Source organism: Oncorhynchus nerka, linkage group LG4 (assembly GCF_034236695.1).
Source record: "Oncorhynchus nerka isolate Pitt River linkage group LG4, Oner_Uvic_2.0, whole genome shotgun sequence".
In the NCBI taxonomy this organism is placed as follows: Eukaryota; Metazoa; Chordata; class Actinopteri; order Salmoniformes; family Salmonidae; genus Oncorhynchus; species Oncorhynchus nerka.
In genome coordinates this window covers 41503993-41531697 of record NC_088399.1, presented here as the reverse complement: position 1 = coordinate 41531697, position 27705 = coordinate 41503993, and the positions used below count along the sequence as shown (strand labels likewise).

Sequence of the window (27705 nt, the reverse complement as noted above, 5' to 3'; positions counted from 1 at the left end):
AGCAGAAGGAATGAGGTCATTAGAGTGCTTTTGATCGTGGGTAATTGCTCATGGATGCTTTTGCCAGCATTGGCAGGGCTTCAGTTGGGTTTAAGCAGCCGAGATATGGAAACTCTGAACATAGCCATCCGAAGTGTGTACATGCATCTGTTAACCAGTCAATGAGCTGGTTTAGCTGCGTAGATGTCAGCACTAGATCAGGACTTGAAGATGAAAAAATGCTCAAAAACAATCATTTGTAGCATTTTTACATTGATGTTTCTTCTTTGTCTAATATTGTTAATGTTACTTACAACATTTTTTGTCTTTCAGTTGGAAAAGTACCCAGCTAAACTGGAAAACCCCTACATAAGAGATAAAAATGTAAGTGAAAGTACTGCTTTCAGAAAGATGGGGATATGTTCCTTTGGATTACTTTTCAAATGAATAATTTTTTATTATATATGATCAATGATTCTCAGTTATTTGATGATTTACTCCATACTACCTCAGCAGTACAGTCACAGACCTTCTCTGAGCGTACAAAGTTATTTTGTTTACCCTAAAGTCATACTTCATTTATTCTTACCTTAACCTATGTGTGGTCTTGCCCAGTTCTTCCCCCCCTACCCCCCAGCGATGCCTGGCATGTCAGCCCTGCACCCCCACTCAGGACCCCCAGGGCCCTTCAGCTCTCTGCAAGGAGCCTTCCAGCCCAAGGTCCATAACACATCACTGACTCCCTCAGTCTGTCTGTCTCTCTTTCATTACCTAGTGTTAACCCCCCACACACACATGCTGTTCTCAGTCTAAACACGTGACTTCCCATCTCTCCCTAGTCTAATCCTATGGATGTGGCGACACGGCCAGGAGAAGTTCCTCACAATCTCCTACCAAAGGGCCTACGGGTATATGCCATTCGCCAGCCTTATGTAAGCTTGTTGACAGAATTCTAGCCCTCAGGTTTAAGACTAATCAAATTATTTTCCTTCTATTTATTCTAGCAGAAGGCTGGCAAATGGTGTGCAATGCATGCCCAGATCGCCTGGCAGATTCAACACCACCAGCAGAGGATGAAGGTACTTCAGATGTGTTCCTTTATTTCACTCAATGGAGCGAAAGTTTCAAATAGCGGTACAAATCAAATCCAAATCAGATCAAACTTTATTTGTGACATGCACCGGATGCAACAAGTGGAGACCTTGCCGTGAAATTCTAACTTACAATAATCAGTGAAGTTATGCTTTCTGTATCCTCCTCGGTCTCAGCAACTCACCTCTCAATCTCTATTGAGCTTTTAATCTTCTCTCTCTCACCTCCTCTGTCAATCTCTCTCCTCCCCATTTTATCTGTCTATCTTTAACAGCACATGTGCTTTGATCCACATAAGCTGAATATGAGCGGGGTGAAGCTGGACCTGTTTAGTCGGCCAGCTGCTCCGGGTCTTCCTCCTGGACTGTCCTATGGCCATGACCTGGCCCGACCTCTCCTGTCCTCCTCAGGTTAGCCAGCCCATTTTCATATTCATTATTGTGGGTGTTAAATGAGGATCTACGTGCAGTTATGATGATTTTGTACGGCCTTGGGAGCAACTGTGTTGGTTGCTTACTGTAGAGATGACATGTTTACTTTATATCCCTTTATGTCAATGTGAGTGTGGTTGATTCGTAGAAAAATACATTGGCGTGCAACTCAAGTCTATAGACTAACGGTCTTCGGTGCTGAGTAAAAAAATGCATATTGAAAAGAAGGAAAACAGCTATTTTTTTTGCAGTTTTACTGTATTTTAGCAGCAGCAGAGGTCAACAAAAAGACATGTTTTGGCAACAGCCTTCGTCAGTGTGGTTGATTCACTCACTACTGTACCTTCACCCCCTACAGGTCAATTGTCTGCATCACCATTCAGCGCCGCCACTCATCACGTCCACTATTTACCTGCTAGCCACCTCACTGGTAAGTGCCATAGGCTGCTGGTGCAACGTCTAAATAATGATGTTTAAAGTCCAAGACAATTAAGCAATAAGGCACAAGAGGCAGTGCTGTATTATGAATACAGTCACAGGTAAACGGCATTGTTCGGCCCGACGTGATAGCATCAGCATCCAGGATCCAAACAACCAGTTTTAGAATAGACATTAAGAGGTGCCATTCTTGTGATGTTCCTCAGATCCATTTGGACGAGCCAGTCACTATGGAAACCTTGGACAACTGGCAACTAATGCATTTGGCGGCCTGGGTGCTTCTTCTATTGGTAAGTTTTCGCTCTCAAATAATTGACCTCAACCAAAGACAACCTACTGTTTGAACTAAATTAGAAAATTGATTGATTTGATTGAAAATACATCAACCCTTCCTCTCTCAGGCCCAGGCAGCCTGTTTGGTGGAAGGCAGAGCCATGGGTTGTCCGGTTTTGTCAGCCCCCCTCAGGAAGCCTGTAACCGCCTGCACCGAACGCCCCCCTCCTTCCCCACACCTCCAGCACTGTCCAGGCCTGCTGATGTGGACCGCAAGCCTACGGTCCATAGCAGCGAGAGGGAAAGGGAAGCTAAGAAAAGGGATCACTCTGCTACCAAGGAGGAGTCGGAGAGAGACGGGTCAGTGACAGCCTTACTGTGGAAATGACATTTCCTATCCATAAAGCCCTTCAAAAGTTGTGATATAATAATATTATGTCCTCTCTATAGGAATACTCTGGAAAGAAGCCATCAGTCCACCCACACATCCTCAGGCTTTCAGATTAGTAACCTGATTGGCAGCGGCAGCCCAGGGATGAAGAGGAGCAGCCCAGATCAGGGACCCCAGGCTGAGAGGGAGGGCAGCTCTCTTGGGAGAGTCCAGGTGAAGCAGAGCTCCTCTCCAGCGCTGGAGGTACAGGATAGAGGATCTTCAACCCCATACACCACAGTGAAGAACCACCAATCCAACGAGAACACACAAACTCTGAAGGGACCTTTAAAGATAAAGCAGGAGCGCAGAGATGAGCCAGAGGTTATGGCTGGGCCACCGGAGTGTACCCTCTTACTCCCACCAGGCCACTCTCAGGCTCCATACCCCTCAAGGCACAACCACTTCCCCACCGCAGGCATGCTTCAGAGCAGTCATCTACCTCACTCTCTACCCCTCTCCATGAGCCCCGTGCACCCAGTGAGTAGCCTCAGTGCAATGGAGCGAGCCCGTATCCAGCCCTTCATGGGGGTCAGTACACTAGCCGCAGGTCGAAACCACCATGTGTCCCCTCACCTTTCAGGCCACTGGGACCCACTTCGAGACCCCTACAGAGGGCTGTACCTGCAGAGCCAGCAGGTACATTTGACCTATGACCCTGAGAGAGGCCACAGACAGCGGGAGCAACACCCCCACCCACAGCAGTACTTACAGGACAGGCACCGGCAGGCAGAGGAGAGGGCAAGGCTGCACCAGCTCCAGGGCTCTCCCATGGAGGGCCACCTAGCCCACACACCCACCTTTGTGTCCTCTCTGGGTGGGGTGATGTACCCTAGGCTTAGCCCCTCAGCTCCACACAGTGGCCATCTGAACAGGACTCCACAGACTGTCACTCTTAGTGCCCCACCCCCTCTGGTGCCCACCTCCACCACCACCACAACCCCTGGCAGACCTGCCACTCCTCGAAAGACCACGCCCACTAGTGCCCCACCCTCTGGGGACCCCACCCCATCCTGCAAAGCCAAAGAGGTAGAGGTGGAGGCACAGTAGCATGGAAGTCTCTTAGAAAAAAAGAGACAAGACTGGGATCCTTTTAAATACACATTACACACTCAACTTGATGAAATGTCTCGCTTTTTAAAATGAAAAAGCTCTAAGTCAAAATTGTGTATTGTAGATTATTTGTTAATAAATCAGAAGTTTAAGTAGTGAGTCTGCATAGGAACTGTTGAATAAGTTGAATAACTGATGTTGGATAATGTTATTTGATAGTAATATATGATGTTTTTTCATGTTTGTAAGATTTCCGTGTACAGACGTAGATTTTATGAATTTGTATATTTTTTATGTTGTGTAATGCATTACATTGTTCTTTATTACACATTTATCAACAGGTAAAACAGAAAATAGATGTTCTCCTTTTGATAGTTCGTCTTAGATGTAACCATGTTTCCTACCTGAAAATGTTATTTACTTTTACCTTCTGTAAATATTCACATAACCTGTCATTTGTTTCTATAAAGAATGTCTATTTAAACAAAACGTAATTACTTGATAATTCATTCTTATTTTCACTTGCATCAGCAGTGCTCCCTCTTGTGGCAGACTTGGTACAAAATACAGAATGCTGTCCACTTGGAATTGATGGCACAGGGTTCAATAGTTCAACTAAATGCTGAATCTAAACACGGATTTGATTTAATTCCTTTTAGATTATCAAGTGTCGTAGGTCACCAGATTTGTGTAGCTTTCAGTAAACAAATAGCCTACATGACCATAAAGCTACCTTTTATGAAATCCTCATGTTGTATCAGACAAGCACATACAACCGGTGCACCAAAGAGGAGAGTAATATTTATCAAATTCCATTGTCTGAGGAAAAGACAGCAGCATGTTCATGTTTATTTTTGTGTTGTGGATATTTTTGGGCTCATTTGCTCCAAGCCTTACAGTGTGCTTTTCAACTAATCTATTTGTGTTTATAAGTAATAAATAGTCATTGAAAGTATATGTTGCCGGATGTAACATGTTTATGTATTTTACATTTTCAAATCAAATCTAAATAAAACGAGTTAGGGTTAAAAGTCAAATGTTCCTCAATAAAGCAGAAATTATTAGCCTACAAATAAGTATTCACCCTCGGACCATCAGGGTAATAAGGGTAATAATGGCACGGAACCCGAATTTAGAATAATCTTCAATCACATCCACGTTCATGTTTTATTTTAGAAATTAAAAAAGAGCATTCCATTTCATTCCTGCTCAAGTTAAGGAATGCTGATTCAATCTATAATTAATTATGTCATTTTAATCTATCATAATTGTTATAGGTTTTAATAGTATAATTTATCATAGCATGTGCTATGTGTATGCGACTTGTGCCCACAGGTAGCGCGTACCTCATTCTTTTCCATGGACGTCATCTGCTAAACCGGAAGTCTTTGTGCATAACAAAATCTAGCTTGTGGTTTGGTGCCATAGACATAGATAGAGGACTCACAGACGTGCCATTTCCACGCCTGTGACAGCATGGGCAGCGCCATTGAGCTATCTCCATTTTGAAGTAGACCATGTTCTTCTTCACGATTGGCTGATCTCTCCTGATGACCCGATTGGACATGACTCTAACAGGGTCACCAGGAGAGATCAGCCAATTAAGTTGGAAGTCCACCAAATGGTCGAAGCTGGCCATGCTTATTCAGCCTTTTGGCCACTAGAGGCCTCTATCATTCTCTATGTTGGTGCTAACTTTGTTCTTCAAGGCTGACTGAACAAGGATTCTATGGTAAAAAAAAAAAAATATATATATATATATATATATATATGTTATCTAGCTAGGAACTAATCCAGTCGACAATGTAGCTAATGTTATAGTACACATACTACTAGATATGTAACGTTATATCGACAGGATGCCAGCTAGCGGAATGCATGCCAACCTGTAACTATGGTTGTTATAGTGCCACAATAACGACGTAGCTAGCTAGCCTAGTATCTCTCTTAAACAATGGCTTTGCTAACGGTAGCTGAGGTTCTTTAGCATGTTAGCGTTTGTGGCTACAGTAGCATTCATATGAAGCCCGTTAGCTAGCCAGATCAGAGTTAGAAAGTTCCATAACTACGGTAACGTTAAATTGCTATTAAGTAGCTACTACAGCTAGAAAGTTACCATTATTAAAGCTAAGAAATGATTTAATTGCAGGATCGACATATTTTAAGGTGGTAGCGTTACACATACGATTTTTTTGCACTGTTTCAGAAAATGTCCACAATATATCTGGCACTAATAGTGGAATGATAGTGTTTCACAGTATTACCAAAGTTGTGGTATACTATCTACTGTGATATTCGACTATTGGTTTCTCCCGACGTAGCGGCATCTGATGTCAGAATATGAAAGCTTTTCTGACTTTGGCTGTGTTGTCTAGTGGAAATCTCTCTGTCATTTCCTGGTTGCTAAAATTCTACACTATCATTCATCCTTGTGAAACGATTCGACACCTTGCGGAGTCTATGCCCCCGAAGAATTGAGGCTGTTCTGAGGGCAAAAGGGGGTGCGACTCAATATTAGGAAGGTTCTCCTAATGTTTTGTACACTGAGTCTATGTTGAGCCTGGAGTTAAGTCCCTTAGCTAGCTACTATAGCTATTGCTTCCTGTGATTAGCTAGCTAATGAAATGTTGATGACTAACGTTAGCTAGTACAGACTTGTCACATTGGCCCCATTCTGAGAACCCAGTATAACGAACTATTTAGCATAGTTTAAGAACAGGTTCTGTTCTGTGCTTTTCTGCTAGTTATAAACAATGATATAAACAACAAACTAGCTCGATAGTTATTATGCTATTTATTTGGGGTGCCTGATTGATATCAGCTGTGAACACCATTGCATTGTCACGACTTCCATATGGACTGTTTGGACCCACAGGAAGAGATGTCAGGAATAAGTGCGGTGAGCTCGGCGTTGCCAGCGGCTACAACCCGTACCACCTCCTTCAAGGGCTCCTGCCCCAGCTCGAAGTATGTGAAGCTGAATGTGGGCGGGGTGCTCTACTACACCACCATGCAGACCCTTACCAAGCAGGACACCATGCTCAAAGCCATGTTCAGTGGCAGGATGGAGGTCCTCACAGACAGTGAAGGCAAAGATATTTATAACTAAACCAAGATAGTTTATCTGTGTCCTTTTCAATGGGAGCAAATTAAGCATAATGGGCAAAACAAGCAAGGAGGTGGGCACAGCCAAGCGTGAGATCATAGTGGCACATTCTAGCATGTATTTGCATATTTCCATTAGGGAACATTCTCTAAAGTGCGCATGTGCAGTAATTAAATTCGGCCTTGCACTTCTTATAAACAACGCAATTTGAAAATGTAAGCTTTGGCAAAGGGTCACTCCTAAAACACTGAGTGCACTCTGTTTGTAACAGATTCTAGTTTTGGGAACTGAAAACTGTATTGAGATCAGGCTTTTTTTAGATGAGAAAATAAGCAGAATGTCGGCCCAGTTCCATCTCGCTCCATACTCTCCCACTGCTGGCCACTGGGCTTCCTCCTTGCCATATTTGATGGGTAGTGGAAATTCCAACGGAATGCTTCAGATTTATACAGTTTCTTGTTCTATCTGTGGAGAAGGCATTGGTGATGACATGGGTTGACTGCAGCCAGGGTTTCCCAAACCTTATGTCCACTGCAAAGTCTTTAGTCCTGCAAAGTACATGCTCCTTGATGCTGCATAGTATATGATTCTATTTTACAGACTAGCTCCCTTTGCATGCCTTCCATCTGATATGGCTCTAAATGAAGATACACACACACACACACACAGTCAACTATCTCCACTATGTTGTCTCTGCCACTTCTCAATGTAATGAGTCCTGTCCTCTCCTGCAGGCTGGATCCTTATTGACAGGTGTGGGAAGCACTTTGGGACCATTCTGAACTACCTGCGTGATGGTGCTGTACCTTTGCCTGAGATCCGGAGAGAGGTCGAAGAGCTCCTGGCAGAGGCCAAGTACTACCTGGTGCAGGGGCTAGCTGACGAGTGCCACGCTGCCTTGGAGGTATTGTATCAGTGGAGGTTGGTGGGAAGAGCTATAGGAGGACAGGCTCATTGTAATGGCTGGAATGGAATAAATGGACGGCATCAAACAAATGGAAACCGCATGTTTGACTCCATTCCATTTATTCAATTCCATCCATTACAATGAGCCTGTCCTATAGCTCCTCCCACCAGTCTCCAGTGTATTGTGTACTACCTTAACATACTGTAAACACTTACCTGTAATCAATCTCTATCTTGGTATCTCTCTTTCTCTGCATGCTGGTGTAGCCACAGTCCCCATTGAATTATTTGGGTCCTGTTTCCTCCATGCTTTCAGAACAAAGATATGTATGAGCCCTTCTGTAAAGTGCCTTTGGTCACATCCTCAAAGGAAGAACAGAGACTCATCTCTACCTCCAAGGTAAAAAATATTTTAAAAAATCACAATTGACATGTATGATTAGACAGACAGCATGGAGTTGTATTCTATTTGTTTCTCAACACTGACTACCTATGTTCCTTTTAATTTTGGATTACAGCCCACAGTCAAGCTGTTATACAACAGGAGCAACAACAAGTACTCTTACACCAGGTAGGCTAAACATTACATATGATTGTGGTAAAATACTTAATGAGCTTATACTGTATTTCTTACATGTACGTGTGAAGTGGATTGTATCATGGATAAGACTGTGGCGGTCACAAAATTTCGTCAGCCAGTGATTGTCAAGCAAATAACTGCCGGTCTCGCTGTAATTGACCGTTGATTAACAGAAACACATTTAGCATCTCCTGGCTCCCACACTGGTGTTTACTCCCAGGGTCCTTAGCTTACTGATGAGCTTTGACGGCACTATGGTGTCGAAGGCAGAGCTTTAGTCTATGAATAGCATTCTCACGTAGGTGTTCCTTTTGTCTAGGTGGGAAAGGGCAGTGTGAAGTGCAATAGAGATTTCATGATCTGTTGGGGTGGTATGCAAATTGGAGTCAGTCTAGGGTTTCTGGGATAATGGTGTTAATGTGAACCATGACCATTCTTTCAAAGCGCTTCATGGCTACAGATGTGAGTGTTGCGGGTCGGTAGTCATTTAGGCAGGTTACCTTAGTGTACTTGGGCACAGGCACTATGTTGGTATTACAGACTCGGACAGGGAGAAGTTGAAAATGTCAGTGAATACACTTGCCAGTTTGTCAGCGCATGCTCGGAGTACACGTCCTGAAACGCCGTCTGGCCCTGCGGCCTTGTGAATGTTGACCTGTTTTAAAGGTTTTACTCACATTGGCAGCGGAGAGCGTGATCGCACAGTCTTCCGGAACAGCTGGTGCTCTCATGCATGTTTCAGTGCCATTTGCCTCGAAGCGAGCATAGAAGTAGTTTAGCTCGTCTGGTAGGCTCGTGTCACTGGGCAGCTCTCGGCTGTGCTTCCCTTTGTAGTCTGTAATGGTTTGCAAACCCCGCCACATCCGACGAGCGTCAGAGCCGGTGTAGTACGATTCTATCTTAGTCCTGTATTGACGCTTTGCCTGTTTGATGGTTCGTTGGAGGGCATAGCATGATTTCTTATGAGCTTCCGGGTTAGAGTCCTGCTTCTAGAAAGCGGCAGCTCTAGCCTTTAGCTCTGTGCGGATGTTGCCTGTAATCCATGGCTTCTGGTTGGGGTATGTATGTACGGTCACTGTGGGACGACGTCATCGATGCACTTATTGATGAAGCCAATGACTGATGTGGTGTGCTCCTCAATGCCATCGTAGGAATCCCGGAACAGATTCCAGTCTGTGCTAGCAAAACACTACCAGAGTGCTGCGCGCTCCATCACATGATCAGGTCTTTCTCACAGGCTACAAGTGAAGACCGACATATCGGGGATGCAACTGCTCACGTCCTTATCCAATTCTGAGGTGCATATTGAAGAACTGTCCATATTTACTTTTCGTCAGCCAACAAGATGAGTTGGCCTAACAACCAGCAAAAACACTAGCCTATGTCAATCTACTGTCACCCATAGTACAAAGATCAACCTATTCTATTCTGTGTGAGAAATAAGTATTCCAAACATAGTCTGGGACAGTTGTGAGATGGGATAGATCTCAAAGTAATACAACCACTATCATCAAAAAAACATTTTATGCAATATGGCTGACGCAACAGATCAGAGCGTTTAGCTTAAAATGTTGATAAACTATTAGGCTATTTCTTCACATTGTAAGTGCATCAATGCGCACATGGTAGTACGCTATAAGTGCAAATGTTCCATTTGCAAAAAACATGTAGGTCTATGGGCTAGGCTACATGAGGTGTGTGACTATGATTCTAAAACGTTGCACAAAAAAAGGCATTGTTTCTTATGCTGGGCATCATTCACAAGTGAAAGGCTAATATTGTCACCTATCAGACTATTCTTGATTTAATCTTGTCTTTACATATACTAAATAATATATGTGTGAAATTTGTTTTGATTTAGAATGGACCATTATCATGCACCTGTATTGAAACTGGTTTATTTTCATGCCAGCCAGGTAGGCTGTTGTAAATATAAGCAATGTGCTTAATATTAGGAAAGTTGACTAATAAATATAGTAGGCCGAGCCAATAGAAAGCTGATCCTCCTCTTTGTAGTAGAGGCCATCACTCTGTTATAGAAATGTTGCGCAACATGAGCTCATGGGCTCTCATGAAGTGTTTGATTCGATTTTCCATTACATTTGCATTGATGTCAGAGTGATTAGGGGGACAATAGAGTGCTGAGTACCAGGCAGTTATCAAGTTTGGTAGGCTACTAATGACCATCTGCAGCATCAGAGCTTGGAGAAGCCTAATTACCGTGACTAAATGGTCACGTGGAATTTGACTGCCTTCATGACTCGTGACCTTCGGTGTGGCGGTAATACTGTCACCGCAACAGCCCTAATCATGGGTAGACTGATGTACATGTGTATGGCGATTTGAACAGATTGACAACTAGACATTAACATCTGGTGCCTTTTCACAGCAACTCCGATGACAACATGCTGAAGAACATTGAGCTGTTTGACAAGCTCTCTCTGCGGTTCAACGGCCGTGTGCTCTTCATCAAGGACGTGATCGGGGATGAGATCTGCTGCTGGTCGTTCTATGGGCAGGGCCGTAAGATCGCTGAGGTGTGCTGCACCTCCATAGTCTACGCCACAGAGAAGAAACAAACCAAGGTATGCAGTCTCCCACAGCACGACCACAGAAAAGGAAGATATGAATGTTTCTTGCTTTGACCAAATCATAGACTAGCCTGGTTGTCAGTGAGTAGTCTTGTCTTTTGACCTAGGGGCAGTGGTCTAAGTAGCAGTATTCTCTTTCCTTAGGTGGAGTTCCCAGAGGCTCGTATCTATGAGGAGACCCTTAACATCCTGCTTTATGAGTCTCAGGATGGGCGTGGTCCAGACAACGCTCTACTGGAGGCTACAGGAGGCGCTGCAGGCCGATCCCATCATCTGGACGAGGACGAGGAACGGGAACGCATTGAGAGGGTGCGCCGCATCCACATCAAACGTCCCGATGACCGCACCCACCACCACCAGTAACTATACCAGCCAACCAGCATTATCAGGATCCGCAGACCTCACCAGTGACCATTACCCATCACTGAGATCACACTACCGGTATACCCACAGGTAATCTCACATCCTTGACCACAAGCGACTTCTGTGCTTCTGCACCACAGCCACTAATGAACTGTTGCTTGTCTGATATCATTCTAAGTAGAACATGATTTTAATGTTCTGTCCCAAATGGCTATATCAGTATTTTCTAAACCGTCAACTTTTTTTCAGTGGTCAGAATGTATTTTACCGCCTTTATTTCCATATGTTTTGTCGTTGTATGTATGTAGACATATTACTTGTGCCCAGTAGAGATATTGTGCCTTAAGTCTGTGGGTGTACGTGCTGCTTACAATCTTTATCATGATTTACTTTATCACGTCACTACAACATTGCTTTGAAGTTCAGGTATGTGTCACAGTATAGCTAGTTCAGGTCAATTGCATTTAAAGGATTCTATACATTATGTACAATGTGGAACAATACATTTTCCTACCACAGCAGTTTTAGATAAAAAAATATAAAGTGATATGTAAACTGTATAACAGCATTTTATCTTGTGTTTAGAAATTGGGTGCTTCTATTTTCTGTATGTACTCATTTCGTCCAGCAGAGGTTGTTGTGTACAAAAACACTGAAAGGTGTGATATATTAGGTTGACGTTACCTCTAGATGGTGATCTTCGGTCAGTTTTGTAGTTCCCCCACTAATGATTAAGGATTTTTGGAGGGGAAGCTGATCCTAGATGTTTGCCTACGGGAACTTAACCCTGAAGCGATAAGTTTACAACACACCTCTTAATTGTAAGTGGTATGAATAAAGCCACCGTTTCTTCTGTAGTCAAGGATTAATGATCTTTTGACATCATGTATGAAATCTGGTTTTCTTCTGTGTGATAAAAATGAATGTCATTGCTGCCTGTTACAAAAATGATTGGCGGGTGACATGGTTACAAGACCAAACTTGTTTGGAAGATGGATCACAGCTGAAGAGACTAAGCAACTCCAGACATTGCGTAAAATTGTGACATTCTTTGCGATCATTTCACATGTACAAGTGTCTTTTGCACTGTATTTAACACAATTTTCTTACAATAAAGATGTTTATGAATACTTAGTTGGTTTTAATGTAAATATGGTACAGCATCTTTGTGAGAAAGTATAAAAAGTATGGCTTCAAAATCACAAAATGTTTGAATGATTTAACCATGTTGCTTATATCGCTATAAAATGGGACATCTAGGGAAAATATACCTAAAGCAAAACCATATTTTACAAATGAGCCCTATTTTAATGACCACTTTGCTTGATAAGTCACAACTGAGCCCATGCATGTGATGTATAGCTTAATAACCGGTGAAGTTTTCATCCGAGTAGAGCATCAGTAGTCATTCCTTTGGAGTTTCCTCCACAGTACGAACCGTTTGTTGAGATTTGAATTCATTTCATTATGTCCAACCCTTATTGAGAGGATGCAGGTTCTCATTCATGATTTAAGTCCCAAGATGCCTAAAACCTTGTAGAATCTGATTATTGGATCCAGTTCAATTTTGTATCATTGCCCGGGACTTTGTTCGAGTTGATTCCTGGGTAAATATAAGAGAAGTGTTTATGTCCTAGCCTACTGTTTAATAATAGTTTAGAAAATGTATTTGTTCATTTTGAGAATTGAATGGCCACACAGTCTTTAGTTTCATACTCACCACCATCAGATGGCCATTCTTTGCTCTGTAAATCATGGTCTCCTGGCCACTCTTGAAGTCAACAAACCCCTCTCTGCCAGGCTGGATGTCAAACTTTACACTGCAAATGAGCACAGACATAATATATAACATTACGTTAATACTTTTGGTGACAGTTGTTTTTTTAAGACCAGTTACAAGTTGAACACAGGTCTTACCTGCCCTGGACTACTTTGATAAAATTGTGCTTGTTGGCCACCAGACACAACTTGGTCAAGGCCTCAAACAGGTAGTCACACTGCAGCACCAGGTCCCCCTGAGCAAATAGAAAATGCAACAATGGAAATGCACATTTTATAGTTCTATATACCATTCAGAAAATAACTGGTGCAAAGCATAATCAAACATTTAAATACATTTGTGCACATCAATGAAAAGATTTTTGGGCAGCCAACCTTTTGCTTGATATCCTCACATTGGACATGGAGGATCAGGAAGTTGTCACTCAGGGTGCTGACTGACACACCTGGAAGAACACACACCACCCAGATACTTTAGAACAGTGGTTGAATTAACACAGTATACACACACGGACTATTCCATTGAGAGAGAAAACACTTGACACCTGCACACACGTGTTCCAGTCAGTGGTGCTAACCTTTGAGGTTGTTGAACTCCACCCGCTGTTTGATCTTGGCCTCCTCCACCAGGTAGGCTGCACTTCCAGTGTAGATCAGCTGTCTGAAACGTGGCCTGAAGCCATTCCTGTCGTACTTCACCACAGGAACACTGTACTGTGGGAAGGTATGGGGCTTACTTTCATTTGAACATTAAAGTTGATTTGAACTCTGACATGGCTTATTTCGCTCCGTGTGTTTACCTTGATGCGTTCTTGCCTAATCATCTGGTAGACTTTAATGTGGATGTCTTCCTCACCTGACCAGATAACAATGCAACTGGTCAAATGACATAAATCATTTTCATTATCACTGTTGCTTTGTAAGAGGTGCACAATGGGGCACATAATTCATCAGCACAAGGCCTATGCCTTACTTATCCTGGTGTCCACGAATGGTATTCCCACACTGTGAGGGTAGTTCTCTTTTGTTCCTTTGAATATGGAACTGGTCAATCCTTTGATTTGCAACTGTACATGGGGTAAGCAAACACAGTAGAGATATATTAAGTGATCAGTGAGGCTATCCCTATAGTCAAATGCAGTTCAAATATGCATTAAAGCACCCTGGCTTGTAGGGTAGGCCTACCTGTGCTTTCCGCTCTGTCATGATTCCTTGTACATACCTCCGTACCATGTGCCGGGTGTAAAGTTTCCTCAACATCTGTGAGGCCTACAAGTACAAATGTATGTAATAAGTGTACAGCATACTCATACCATGACGCACAGGCGTGCAGAACGAGGTTAGCGCAAGTATTCAAGTAAAGTCAATTCCCTACTGCGACTCACCTCCTGCATAATGGGAGGTGGGGTTAGCCAGGTGTTCTTGTCCACAACTGTTTTGGGTAGATTCTCCTTGAGCCGTGTGAGGTAGTTTTGCCTGACAAATGCCAGGTACTCTGTGTTGTCAACACAGGCTGGCTGATTTCTAGTCATGAAGCCCTTGATGAACCTACAAAATATAAGCACAAGAGATTTGATTGGTGAGCGTTATGTCGTTTCATTGTGCGTGGTAGATGTTGGACCTTTGTCTTTGGCGATATCTTCAGATGTTTGTCTCTTACCTCTTAATGACCTTAACAGCCCAGGCTCTCTTCTCCCTCTCTCTCCTGGCCTTCATGCCTCTCCAGCATGTCTCAATCTTTGTAGCTAACAAGACAACACAAGCTGATAAACTTATCGGCTTATACGTCATATTTGTTATACGAGTTCCAAGGCAGTCAAAAGTAGAGGCCTGTTGTGTCTCATTCAGCAGTTACCTGCTTGTCTCTGTCTCATGTAGTCTCCCTTCACTCTGTAGCCTTTGTACTTTGCTTGGATCCTTGTAGCTGTAACATAAAGAGACACATGTAGAACCTAACTTCATAGGCAAATAGGTTCATTTTCTTTGAAATAATCCCAACACCATATAACAATCCAATTGCTGAATTTTTGTAGTGGTCTGTGATCCGTTGTTTGAAAGACTTAAGCTAGAGCCAGGACCCACCCAGCTCATGCTTGCAGACCTCAAAGGCGTCTTCGGTGGCAAACAGAGTCCTGGGATGGCGGATGAAGATCTTGGTCCTTTTTTGTATCATGAAAGACAAGCCAGTGAGAAACAGCCAGACTGTGTGTTGCCAGGTGAACCCAAATGTATAATCCTGGAGAGCACCTCACCTTCCCATCTTGTACTCATCAGGCTTGTAGCCCAGGTGCTTGACCAGGCACTCCACCCCCTCTGCGGCTGTACCTTTCCAGTTAGGCCAGGTGTCTGGACACAGGGGCTTGTACCTGGCAGGGACAACAGGAAACACCCGTGTTAAATATATTGTTTAGAGAGCATCAGATCTACATACTGTAAGGCAGCCATGTATCAGAGCAGGGTGTGCTGGACAGAGCAATTGCACACTATCTACAGAACTTTGAAGTGCAGGTTGTATTTACCTCTGCAGGAAGATCTCATATCTCCGGCGGTAAGCGAAGCCGGCCCTTCTGACCCTCAGGTGCTCCATCAGCCCCAGGTACTTCACCTGGTGTCTCACCAACACATCGTCAAAGAGCCCTGCGCGAGGTCACAAGGCTACAGGCATCAGGTCATGCACTGTGAATGAATGCGCCAAGTAATACTTTGTAGGGCATGCATAGGTCAAGTCTATTAGGGAAGGTTCCTTTTGGTGTAATGGCTATACTGAGTATACAGGTGTGTGGTGCTTAGTCAAATAGACTACCATAGATGTATGTTACAGTTTATAGATGAGGCCTCACCTGGCTGCTTGCCTTCATTAGGCTTCATACAGCGGACGTACCAGGGCTCTTTAGACATGAGGATCTCAGTCAGGCCTACCAGACTGCTCTTAAACTGAGTGGCCACCTGAGAAGACAGGGGATTAACATGCAAGCTTATGGCAAGGTCAGAACACCATACACACAACAGTAAAGGATGGGTATGTTTCTAATTCACTTTGGTGGATCATGTGTCAACAGAACGTCTCTTTACTGTTTCAGGTCTCTTCTTGCTGTCCGGCTCAGTGCTGGGAAAGCAGTGTTTAACAATGGCATTCTTAGACTGGCGCATAACCTGAAGGTGGAAAATCTCTCCGTTAAATCTCTCAGGATGAAAGATAAAGAACCGGCTTCTTTTCAAAACCAAGAGGCAGTCAAACAAACGCTCCCACAGTTCTCCCTCTTAACAGTCCTGTCAGTCTATCCCAAAACAATGCTTAACAATCATCTCCTCTATAATTCACAGGTGTGCTTAACAATGAATAATACAGCAGTTGGCAGGATGTAAATTCCGGACCACAACAGTGCCAGCGAGAGCCCTGGGCACACTTACCTCTTTAATGTTCCTGTACAGGAGATCATTATTTTTGTCCAGGAATCCTGGAAAACAGAAAGGTATAGTTGAGAGTAAATAACAGATAAAGACTGGTAACACTTTCTGTCAGTGAGACAGAAAGTGAGGAGAACTGGGGGGTGACTCTTGGGGCATATTCGGCTTACTGAAACCATATCAAAGAGACACATTAGAGAGACAAATATGGAGAGCGGTGTACAGAAACAGTGAGAGGAAGGGCGGAGGGCTTGGGTATATTACGTTGTGGAACTCATCTCTCACCGACCACACTGTATGTGACTTCCCCTGCGTAGTGTAAGAGGCGGAAGTCTCCTCGTTCCAGAGTCTTCCGGGTCTTCTGGTCAGCCAGCTTGTGTCTGCAGGATGTGGACAGAGAGAGAAGAGGATGTTCTAGTCAGGTGTTACAGAGGCAGACCGTGACCCCTCCATCCTCAGCTGTCAGTTGGGGGAGCTCAGCTTTATCTAATAGTTCTTGTTAGAAATGTATTACTGTGCTGCAGTATCCCAACGCTGCCTCACTCACGTGACGAAATGGGGGTGACCTCCCATCTTCTCTTCCAGCTTCTCCAGGAAGGTCATGTCTGTGGCCTCTCCCGGACGTAGACACTCCTCGTCCTAGTGGAAAGGAGACAGAACATGAGCACAAAACCAATCCAAAGCTATCGTGTCTGTCTGACGACATTTCAGTCTGACTGCGAGTCGGTCAGTCAGCCAGTCAAGTCTACAGTATCTACATACTAGCACTGAAATGATGCCTTTGAATTTCTCCTCCACCAGGTCACAGATGATCTTGTTGTTGAAGTATGGCACTGACTCCCACTGAAAAACAACAATACAAAACATGAAGCTGTGTAGCCCATTACATCAGTTTTGTAGCTAAGTCCAAACATAGATTTGAGTAGAGGAGGAGCGTTTACCTCAATCCCCTCCATCTCGTACTCCTCCTGCTCTGACTTCAGGGTCAGCTGGATAAAGAGCTGCTGCAGTTTCTCATTACAGTAGTTGATGCAGAACTGCTCAAAGCTTAAACATATAGAGACAAGTCATTAGGCTCATCCTTTCACACTCTAAAATTCACTATCGGGTCAAATTGCTTTTGTCACATGCGCCGAATACAACAGGTGCTGACCAACTGTGTCTTCCCTCACCTGTTCACACTGAAGACCTCAAACCCATAGATGTCAAGCAGACCAATCACGGTCTTCCTGGAGGAATCCTACATGGATGCACAATACCAGTCAGCCTACTGTCTTACTACTTACTGTATATCCTATACTTGTTAGCAGTGTCATGATTGGTTAGATGTCGTTTTGGACTGGGACGACATCACTCTTATTGGTGGACCACTGAAAAAGGTCACTCACCTTGTTTGCTAAAGACTCATTGAGCTCGTTGACCAGCCAGGTGAAGGTGCGGCCATAGATGGCTTTGGCTAGAGCGTCCTTGGCATATACTGCCTGGTCAACGGTGAAGGGACTGAGCACCTGACCAGCACAACAGACAAACCACAGAGATTGATTTTCAAGAGACAGGTTGCACATTTACTGTGATGGCATGAAGTTCTATGAATGAGCCCAAAACAGTAGCATCCTCCTCACCTCTTCTGATCGGGCCTCAATCTTCCTGTGTGTCAAACCGACCTGTATCACCTGTGCAGGAATGCCCAGCAACTACAGAGCAGAGAAACAACCAATCACACATCACCAAATACTCTAATTGAAAAGGGATTTCAATTCATCTGAAAAGTTGCCATAATGTCTGAAAAGGGAGAGTGCTTCGATAGTTTTCTGTGGTATGAGTACTGCTAAATAGAGTGACTGTCCATTAGTTTGTAGTTTGCCGTCAGAGGTGTCTCACCTTGGACAGCCAATGTATCTCCGGACTGTTGTTGAGAGTGGCGTATCCCTGTGAGTCAGCCACAAACGTAACATTTCCCAGGTGAAGTACGCTAGCAATGATTGCAAACAGGCTCTACATCATGGGCAAGAGAAGACGCTGGTCATAACTGATATGTTTTTTTTTATGACAAATTATATGTTCTGTTCACCTTTCAGTATCTGATGGTAGTGTTTTGGCAGTGTAGAGCGATTAGGACTCACCTCTATATTGCTCTCACTGAACTCTATGACACTGAGGGCTTTCCGTACCGTCTTCCAGTCACTCTTGTCGTTGACTGAGCTGACTTTGGCACATTCCCCCTGGGTGAGAAGGGAGATAATATCCAGATGATGACCACTCCATGGAATCACTGATTCTTTGTCTCTTTAATACCTGTAGTGTTGATAGGTTACCTCTCCCACCTGTACCAGGTAACTGTAGTGTTGATAGGTTACCTCTCCCACCTGTACCAGGTAACTGTAGCGCTGACAGTTCCTCTCCAGACCCAGCCAGCGTAGCAGGTCCTCCTCTCCTCCCTCCACTAGCTGGTAGAAGATGTGGAAGCTTCTCTCTCCATGGTTCTGATGCACCACCCGGGACTTCTCCAGTAGATAACTGAGGATGTGGCCACCAACAGCTCCCCCCTAGATTATTAAAGATATAACAGTGATTGACATGCTGATGTTTGATGTTCCTCTGATGTTTTAATATGGGAATGCTGTGCTCAACGTCTTGACTCTTACCATGTGATCAAACTGAATATCCATGTACTTCCCAAAGCGGCTTGAGTTGTCATTCTTCAGGGTTTTGGCATTTCCGAAAGCCTTAGAGAGGTATAGACTGTATTATCAGTCATTGTATTTGTAAATGGCAGTATGCAAACAATGTTAATTTCTCGTGTCATATTTGCTTCACTGTGGTATTCACCTCGAGCACAGGGTTGGACAGCAGCAGTCGGTCTCGGACGTTGTCCAGCAGTTTGGTACTGGGGCAGCTCACAGCGTAGAACTGCAGGATCTTCTTGGAGGCCTCCGTCTTTCCTGCTCCACTCTCCCCTGAGATCAAGATGAAGTGGTTGTTGGTCTCTGTTAACATGGTGCGGTAGACATTGTCTGCCAGGGCGTAGCTGAAAGGGAGGGCAATGTAGAGGTTCAGTAATACTGCTGATGGATATAGATGGGCAGCACTCTATTTCATATCGTGTGGTTCACACATACAAGCACACAGCCACGTTACACACGTACACAAATGCAACTTACATGTGGGGTGGAAGCTCAAAAAAGTTGACGCCCATGTAAATATCCATCTGCTTCTTGGTGTAGATTCCCAGCTCTTTGTAGGGGTTCACTGACACTAAGAGCGTACCAATGTAGGTCTGTGGGAAATGTATTAGAATCGAAAGAGAGATGGATGCCTCACTGCATGGTTGCAACGAGAATGTGCTGTGCTTGTTATCCACAGTATGAGTAATTATCAGACCTGACCTTACAGAAAGTAAGGTAGCTCACCCTGTGGCTGTAGTTACAGCACGGTAGCTGCTGTTTCAGCAGAGCAAAGTGCCAGTTCAATTAGATGAGGAACACTGTGTTCTCCCTGGCATCTTGAGGTAGGGTGGCTTTCTGGCTGAAAGGAAGGCTATGTGATACCTCTGGACTGTGTAGGTGATAGACTCACGTAAATGAGGTTCTCGTTGAAGCGTTTCCTCAAGTTGTCCAGGACGGCACTCTCACTTGTGTAGGCGTCCAGCAAAACGAAATCCTGGATGCCCACCCGATCCCGGGCCGTAAGGGAGCCCTCCATGTCCCGGAGGATCCGGTTACAGCGCTCCTCCAGGCTCTGACCAATCAGAGAAAGGGTCCAGGATGGATACATTGATATCTTATAGCTGTGCAAATGCCCGGGAAGCACAACCCAACAACACTGTCACAAATCTCATCAAGACATGACAGCTGTAAACGTTTATTTACGACAAACCAGTTGAGATGTTCCACATCTTACAACATAACGTATCGGCTGTATTATTTTCAGATACACACCACATGTTTAAGGGTTTTCATGTGTCCTGTTCCACTGTGTCCTGTTTTCCTTGTAGTTATCTGCATCCATCAGGTATGACGCCGTGCCATGCGGTGCTCACTGTCACACACAGACAATCTCGCCCTACACCAGTTATTTTACTGTCAATCTGTCCTCATCTCTGGCCCTCCATCCACTTCCACTCAGTGTGTGGTGGCCTTGACCACATCCTCTCAGCACAGATAGCAGGTCAGTTTAGGGATCCCTATCTAATCTACTTCCATGTTCCTCAAGGAGCAATCAGTCTCTTGTCACTGTTTAAGAGGATACACACGTCCCCCTCCCCACACAACTATAGGGCAGACTCCGCCCTGTAATTTACCCCAACAGCAGGGTCAAAACACACATACCAACTCCAAAGATGTTGCACTGTAATCAACTCCTAGAAATACAAATAATGCTATCCCTTTGACAGCTTAGAACATGAGTGTGTCATGCACAATGCTATTGTGCTTCCATAATGTACATACTAAACAGAAGGCAAAGGTTTACCGGCATGGAATGCAATTGTTGCTGAAGTTTTGTGTCCCAAACAAATGAGCTCTAGGGCCGCAATATGCATCAGGTAACATTATCAGTCAGATCTGTGCTCCTTAATTACAGTGCTATGAAAGTACTGTCCAGAATATTTCAACGCTCCACCGGTTTGGCATACAAACAGTGCCAAGTTAACCTGGTCCCATGGTGTCGTAATCGATACCCACAACAATCCACCCTCATGGTGACGGCAATTTTTAAATGTACAACTCAAACACTGCCATACACAAAATGTAGCTTAATATATATTTTTCTTTACAAAGATTTTCAAAGTAAGTCCCTACCTTGAGTGAAAGAAAGTCTTCTGTATCAGACTGCTGTGAGCTTCAATCCCTTTTTATACTGAACATCTGGGTTTATTTAGGGAAAGAACAGTATGGCAGGAAACATTGACATATTGCCCCCTCCATTTCCACCAATAGGAAGCCATCAATAATGGCTAAAAGTGAGCGAGAAAGGAAGCAGAAGTGATAGTGTGTGTGTGTGTGTGTGTGTGTGTGTGTGTGTGTGTGTGTGTGTGTGTGTGTGGAGTCGCATGTATACCTTTATTACTTACTAAGTCTTGAATAAAACTGTTAGCTTACTTACAGTATTTATGACATAAAGGTGGGAAAGACAGCTATATGTACAGTGATGACTGAACTGTTCTAAAGCTACTCTCTCTCTCCAAATCCCTTTCCACCAAATGACCCCCTTGTCCTGCTCAGCAAAGCACTGGATAGCAATCTCCCCCCGGACTCTTATTTATAGGGGAAACAGGGCTATTTTCAGCCCATCTTACAGGAAAGCAACACTACCAATCCCAGTTACAAGGTGGAAGATGGGCCAAGGGCACCAACACATAAGGTGATTCATCACTTTTCATTGTGGTTTCCTGATGCCATTTCCCTAGGGAAGGCCTTCTCAGTCTACGGAATGGAACCCCATTGAAAACCTGTGGTGTGAATTGAAGAGGGCAATCCATAAGCACAGACGAAGGATATCAAGGATCTGATATGAAGGAATGGTCTAAGATCCCTCCTCCAATCTCATAAAATATTTTAGAAAAAGGCTCAGTGCCGTTATCCTCACAAGGGGAAGGTGCAGGAGTATTGAAAACACGGGTGCCAATAATTATGACCCCTATCTTTTTGAGAGAAACAAATATTACGAGTTAAACACAATCTCTTTGAGCAATTGTATTAGTATAAAATAGTATAATTTTCTTTTTTTCTTAGAATACAACATAGCTCAGTATTTGTATGATTTCCTTTACACAGTTTTTTTTGCTCATCTTTATCAAGAGTGCCAATCATTTCGGAGGTGACTGTACTTCATGTCTATCTTCTAAGCTTCAGTGAGCTACAGTGAATCGTTTACTAGGAGCCGTTTGGTAAATGTCCGGACATGAGTTAAAAGTTCATTTGAGATCCAGAGGCTCACACCCAGGCCCACACCATGCTACCTGAAGACATATCCCACCGTCTAGTTTTGATTTACATTTGGTTGACAACAACGAACGTGAATTCAACGTGAAATCAACCAAAAATGTCACCATGCCATTGGATTTAGGTTAAAAGGTGGGTGAAGAAAATTCCCTTCCACTGATTACTTTTTGAAAATCCAGTCAGTTTTCCACATTTATTCAACATCATCACATTGATTTATTTTGTTGAAATGACGTGGAAACAACGTTGATTCAACCAGTTTATGCCCAGTGGGATATCGCTAAAGCTGCCTAAAACTAGGCACAGGAGTGCTAAAAACATCTTCAATCCACTCCTCTGATAAAAAAATCACCCTCCTCTTCCAACCCCCATTCTCCCACCCTGTCCCAAGCCTGGCAGAGCAACCCGGCAGAGCATCCCGGCACAGCAACAGGCCACAGCTTACATGGTTGCCAGCCCTGCAACACTGAAAACCTATAGTACTTTTTCCCTGAACTGCAAAAAAAAAAGGATTTTTCAATTTTCTGTGAAGTTGAGAAAACATCCATAAAAAGATAATAATTTGTATAAAATTATCACACAATGCCCCTCCTCTCTCTTGCATGTGAAAAGCATTTTTGGTCGTGTGAATAAAACGTTGGTGGAAAATGTTTTAAAGAGCAGTCTACAATCCATTACACACATTCAGCCAGTATATCTACTCAGTAATTATTCATTAGAACACATTCAACGTCATAGTCAATTTCACACTCGGCAGTCAAAACACAAAAGGGATTTGGCCTATTTAATGCAAGGGGGGCAATGCTGGGGGCAACGATGGAGCAATAGAGAGAGCAACAGGGGATGTGGGTGAGGGTTGGTGGAGGGGGAGGTGTATTTGTCTAATCTGTGAACCCCAAAAACAAGTCCTCCATAAGACAAGGAACAGACTTTAAGGAGAAGTAAGGTCTCAGACTTGTGTTACACCTATAGTTATCATGAGGGGGAAAAAACATTGAAACTAATTTTAAGTCTGATTTTATTACTATTGAATTATTATTCCGATCCTCAAGGAAAGAGGATAACTGGGTAATGGATGTGGACAGGGTGGGGGCTTGATTTCTCCCACCTCCAAGACACTCTTTATTTTGCACTCTCTTCCACTCCACCATCCCTCCTTCCAGATCTGTCCAATCTCCTCCCAGCCCATCATCAAGTTAAACCAATGAGACAAGTGAACAATATCATTGAAGGCACCCTATTTGAGATGTCAGAATCAATCTGACAATACAGAAGGGGGAGATGAGGATCAACCCTCCCTTTCTCCCCTTCTTAGCACCAACATGGGAACTGGAGCCTTCTTATCCACACTGAAAGGGAAAATGTCTTGACATTCCATTCTGTGCGTGAGCGAGAAAGAGTTTCTCTAGGCATTTGTGTTTGACACACTCTAAATCACTGACAACGGAAAAAACATCAAATTATAAGCATTAAATTCACTATTTCGTATTATTTCCTCTAATGCCAAGGTTCCTTCCAATGTGACATCAAGGTTGCACATTGCCTGCTTACACCTGACCACCCTGTACCAGGCCTAAAATACTGAACAGAGACAATGGCTCAGAGTGGTCAGGTTGCATGCCAGGCCTGATTCTGGCACTCTGCCCATTGTTGGTGCTCTGTTGGCATCAGGCTGGGCAAGCCGGTGGTACGCCTCAGAGAGCAAGGCAGAGATTACAGCCATTCAGGGGGAATCTGAGCTGAAAAACGGAGAACACTCGGCAGATGAGAAGATAACACCAGGTCGTCATGAGATGGCCAACCAGTATGGCCCAAGGACACAATCCATGTAAATTCATACATAAGAATACACACACACACACACACACACACACACACAGATAGATACACTTGCACAACACAGTTCTACTGTAATCTAGGAAACAGTGGCATCTCGTGGTAATGGTACATAGGACTCTTTTTAAAGGAGAGGTTGATGGGAGTAGAAAGGAGACTGAAACAGGTGATAACACACACAAAGAATGCAAAAGGATGTGGAGAGAAAAGGATGACACTTGCAAAAGCGGAAAATGAGCAACAAGATACCTAAATTTGATGGCAGGCTAAAACGGAACAGGAAAGCCTATCTGACCCAGCGGCCATCACCCGAGAGGCCGGCCCATTGTCCCAGGCTCTCCACTATGGCACAGGATCCTGTTACTCTGTCACAAAGTGGCCGTTAGGCTCCTGAAACAGATAGCACTGCTCGTGCGTGGGCCACTGACTGACACCACACATCACATCACTCAGGGAAACAAACACACGTTTAGGGGGCTCCAGGTGTCTAGAGAAACCCGAGTGTCACGGTTCTGTATCTCTTCATACAATGCTGCCTTTATATAGCTTCAATTATAGATATTGGATAAAACAATATGAATACTGTATTGCTATTATATATTTATTTCAAAGTCTGGCAAAGGTAGAAGCTTTAGGTGGTGGTCTTCATAGCATTGGGGAAAAATCTATTTTGCATATAAGACCTTATCAATATGTTGTTCTAAACAGAGGATAAACAAAAGCCTTGTTTATACCTTGTGCTAACATGGGTCCTTTTTCCTGATCTTGTCTACATTCCGACTGTGCCACATTTCCAGAAATGTGTCTACACTATGTTTGCATTGATACCAGAATTCCTTGTCCCTTTCCTTTATGCAAATTATTTCACAGCTATTCTTTCAAAATAATACTTTTTTATTTATTGTCAATGATTTTCGAAGGTGGAAAAATAATGATTTAAATGGTTTCTCTGTCCAGATCTGTCTACACTTATGAGATATCTAGACACAATGTGTGTCTGACTACCTCTGGAGGTGGGCAGGATGATCTGATCACAATGTGTCTTTAGATTGTCTACACCTGCCAAACAAATGTGGGCACAATCAGAATGTGGACAAGATCAGGACAAAGGACGCAAGTTAGAACCAGGGCTCCACAGACACACAAAGAAAAACACACCGCAGTATTACCTCACTCATCTCCAAAGCCATGTGAGTCATGGTTGAATCGATCTTGTAATGGATCAGATAGAATCCAAATCAAGTACGCAGTAGAGGTGGACTCTCGTCCTGGGGCTAGCAACCGAGAAGCACTCACATTCTAGAGTCACTTTTAGCCTCTGACGACTCAGATGCAGGTATGTCCCTTTGACCGTATCACTTCACCGTCACACTGCTCTACCTCCGCTTCCACTGTCCCTCTGACAGAACTGGCCAGGTTCTGGGGACCAAGGGAGGGGTTCAGTTGGGAGTGCTTCTGTGTGGACTAGTACTTTCTGCTAAAGCGTCATTCCTGTCCGGTCCATAATGATCTCGTTGGCTCTGAGAGCTCTAAGATAGTTAATCATTCATTAAGCCTAGGGAGGTCTCATTCAGCACTTCACCTGAGTGTCCAAAGACCCAGTGTGTGTGTGTGCGTGCGTGCACGTGTAACACAATAATGCGGAAACTATCTGCTTCAAGCTCCTCATCCTCCTCCTCGCACAAAATTACAGCACAGGTATTGTGTTACTGATCTTTGATTAGGCAGATACAATTCTGACTAATTACAAACCACTCATCACTGCCATGGTGAAGCAACAGTATCGGGCCTGTTGGGATGAGACTATTGTCCTTTCAGTGCATCTTACTGCTGCTGTCAACACCAGCCTGTGCTGCAATAAGAGGGACATACCATACTATGATGGCTTTCCTGCTTAACCTTCATGTGTCAGAGAGACTCATATTATGTATTCTAGTGGCTTTTATGTCATCTAAAAATATATATTTAAAGTTATGTTTGAATGAAAAAGAGAACAATCATACATGATTTACCTTACCATAAATTAGTCATTGATCGACATTGCTATCCAGAATGATTATTTAAGAAAAAACAAAGTAGAGATGTATGTCCCACCTTCTCTATTGGCTCAGTACTAAGTGATGTGTTGGATTTGTAGGAAGCGTAACATTGCCCTCTCATTCCAACTGTTTAAAATTTAAAGTCGAGCATCCTGTAAACACTAACGAAGGCATCTTGCATTACAGCCACACTGATTAAACAGAGAGGAGACATTCACAGCAAAGAAGTTATATTTTAAAGCCACATAGCTTTTTAAAAGCAACCACTGCTACAAATCAGAACAGAAGGGATTATTACCTTTCCAGTCAACGTTACAGACGCTTACATTCCCAGAGACTACTGAACAGTTTATTTTCTCTTTGTTGCAGCCCCCTACCAAACACACCCACCCATATACTTACAATCACACCACATGTCCTATCACCACACATCCTGCCCCTTTAGCCTGCGGTATGGCTTGTCTAGCCCAAGCAAGCTTTGTGCTACCTACCCACAGCTCTCTGAATTAGCACGAGTCCCTGTAAAATCCAATTACACCAGAGTCAGTGGGTTGATTTTCCCATTACAGATTTCATGCTGAGTTTGAGGACTACGATTTTTAAACCCACACATCAGCCCCCCCGTGCCCCTCTCTCACACATAAACACTCCTTTTCTCTTCACCCTGACACTTTATGTCTCTGTAATGCGAGGAACAAGAGGTATCCCTTAGTCATCAGAGTCCACTCCAGTCATGCGGTAAGGTCATCATCCTCATCCAACCTCTCTGACCTTACTCTCATTCTATCATTCAATGAAATGGGATATCCGATCCCATACACAGCAATTTCACTGTTCTACCTTAACACCATCAATAGTGGTGGCAGTAGTCTCAAGGTTAGAGAAGCTAGCCTATAACCAAAGGGTTGCCAGTTTAATTACCTGGGCTGTATGGCATTGTTCCCTTGAGCAAGGCACTTAACAACTTTCTCCAAACAATACAAACACACAAAACCAGCTAGACCAGCCTATTAGGTAACATGTGCCTGGGGGAAAACAGTGACCCCTTAACCTCTCAGAACATCATGGGTAAACAATCTGACCAATTACAGCACAACTCTGCCTCCAGAGGGCATCACAGGATAGACAAATAAATACGCACAGGCTCAATTTGTCTTACACAACTCAACATTCAATTAATGCTTTATTTATAGGAGCAAATAGATAACTGAGGACGGAGCTGGACACTGAAGGTCAACACTAGCCAGGTTGCTGTAGTAGCCTTCTGTATCTCTGCCATGTTCTTTGAGCGAGAGACGTTCTACTAGGACACCGTGACCAAATGCATGTGATAGCAATAAAATAAAAGTATTCTAAAACGCAATCCCTTAGGTTAACAGATATTTGACTGAGCTACAATATGATAATGCTGATAGAGCTGGTAACACTTAAATGTACAGATAGTGGAGGTTATTGTTGT

The 27705-nt window shown here is 43.7% G+C and overlaps 3 protein-coding genes across 14 annotated transcripts in view; 2 read left to right on the top strand and 1 right to left on the bottom strand.

The window, feature by feature from the left end:
* The window catches only part of LOC115124832 (autism susceptibility gene 2 protein homolog), a 29584-nt gene extending 25394 nt beyond the window's left edge, over positions 1-4190 (top strand). For 2 of the 3 annotated variants that reach the window (XM_029654326.2, XM_029654318.2), the window contains exons 10-18: positions 313-363; positions 595-699; positions 819-887; positions 984-1058; positions 1346-1481; positions 1861-1932; positions 2147-2230; positions 2342-2573; positions 2664-4190. In XM_029654326.2, coding sequence (XP_029510186.2) covers positions 313-363; positions 595-699; positions 819-887; positions 984-1058; positions 1346-1481; positions 1861-1932; positions 2147-2230; positions 2342-2573; positions 2664-3693 — 1854 coding nt within the window. In that variant the 3' untranslated portion in view covers positions 3694-4190. The remainder of the gene's footprint in view (positions 1-312; positions 364-594; positions 700-818; positions 888-983; positions 1059-1345; positions 1482-1860; positions 1933-2146; positions 2231-2341; positions 2574-2663) is intronic. The other variant, XM_029654334.2, reaches the window with a different exon arrangement.
* A 1098-nt stretch (positions 4191-5288) lies between these two features.
* On the top strand, positions 5289-12372 carry LOC115125002 (BTB/POZ domain-containing adapter for CUL3-mediated RhoA degradation protein 3-like). Of its 3 annotated transcripts, none has more exons than XM_029654513.2 (7): positions 5289-5428; positions 6572-6785; positions 7537-7706; positions 8025-8108; positions 8227-8279; positions 10678-10873; positions 11024-12372. In XM_029654513.2, exons 1-7 carry the CDS (start codon positions 5426-5428, stop codon positions 11240-11242), a joined length of 939 nt encoding a protein of 312 aa, XP_029510373.1. In that variant the 5' UTR covers positions 5289-5425; the 3' UTR covers positions 11243-12372. The 3 variants fall into 3 exon arrangements, with proteins under 3 accessions (XP_029510373.1, XP_029510380.1, XP_029510368.1); XM_029654520.2 differs by lacking the exon at positions 5289-5428 and adding an exon at positions 5473-5766; XM_029654508.2 differs by lacking the exon at positions 5289-5428 and having other exon boundaries at positions 5473-6785.
* LOC115124855 (unconventional myosin-Ih-like) lies at positions 12363-26799 on the bottom strand. Of its 8 annotated transcripts, none has more exons than XM_029654404.2 (32): positions 26738-26799; positions 20006-20167; positions 19591-19706; positions 19259-19457; positions 19075-19155; positions 18787-18975; positions 18553-18651; positions 18311-18424; positions 18052-18123; positions 17818-17937; positions 17602-17669; positions 17371-17476; positions 17192-17272; positions 16977-17068; positions 16715-16809; positions 16433-16479; positions 16094-16174; positions 15862-15967; positions 15541-15658; positions 15274-15387; positions 15104-15180; positions 14877-14945; positions 14682-14766; positions 14407-14569; positions 14207-14290; positions 13995-14088; positions 13822-13877; positions 13600-13735; positions 13397-13467; positions 13160-13257; positions 12963-13062; positions 12363-12845 (listed from the first exon to the last, which is right to left on the bottom strand). In XM_029654404.2, exons 2-32 carry the CDS (start codon positions 20129-20131, stop codon positions 12804-12806), a joined length of 3099 nt encoding a protein of 1032 aa, XP_029510264.1. In that variant the 5' UTR covers positions 20132-20167; positions 26738-26799; the 3' UTR covers positions 12363-12803. The 8 variants fall into 8 exon arrangements, with proteins under 8 accessions (XP_029510264.1, XP_029510248.1, XP_029510236.1 ...); XM_029654388.2 differs by lacking the exon at positions 26738-26799 and adding an exon at positions 26545-26601; XM_029654376.2 differs by lacking the exon at positions 26738-26799 and adding an exon at positions 25377-25587.
* Positions 26800-27705: the final 906 nt, after the last annotated feature.

Bases quoted from the DNA above. Each gene is read 5' to 3' on its own strand.
- LOC115125002 (XM_029654508.2), top strand. From the start codon at position 6,551: ATGGACTGTTTGGACCCACAGGAAGAGATGTCAGGAATAAGTGCGGTG. The intron at 6,786-7,536 runs GCAAAGATATTT...CCTCTCCTGCAG, and splicing joins GGTCCTCACAGACAGTGAAG to GCTGGATCCTTATTGACAGG. The intron at 7,707-8,024 runs GTATTGTATCAG...CCATGCTTTCAG, and splicing joins AGTGCCACGCTGCCTTGGAG to AACAAAGATATGTATGAGCC.
- LOC115124855 (XM_029654344.2), bottom strand. From the start codon at position 20,433: ATGCAGATAACTACAAGGAAAACAGGACACAGTGGAACAGGACACATG. The intron at 19,156-19,258 runs GTGAATACCACA...TACCTCTCTAAG, and splicing joins TGTCCAACCCTGTGCTCGAG to GCTTTCGGAAATGCCAAAAC. The intron at 12,846-12,962 runs GTGAGTATGAAA...ATATTTACCCAG, and splicing joins AGAATGGCCATCTGATGGTG to GAATCAACTCGAACAAAGTC.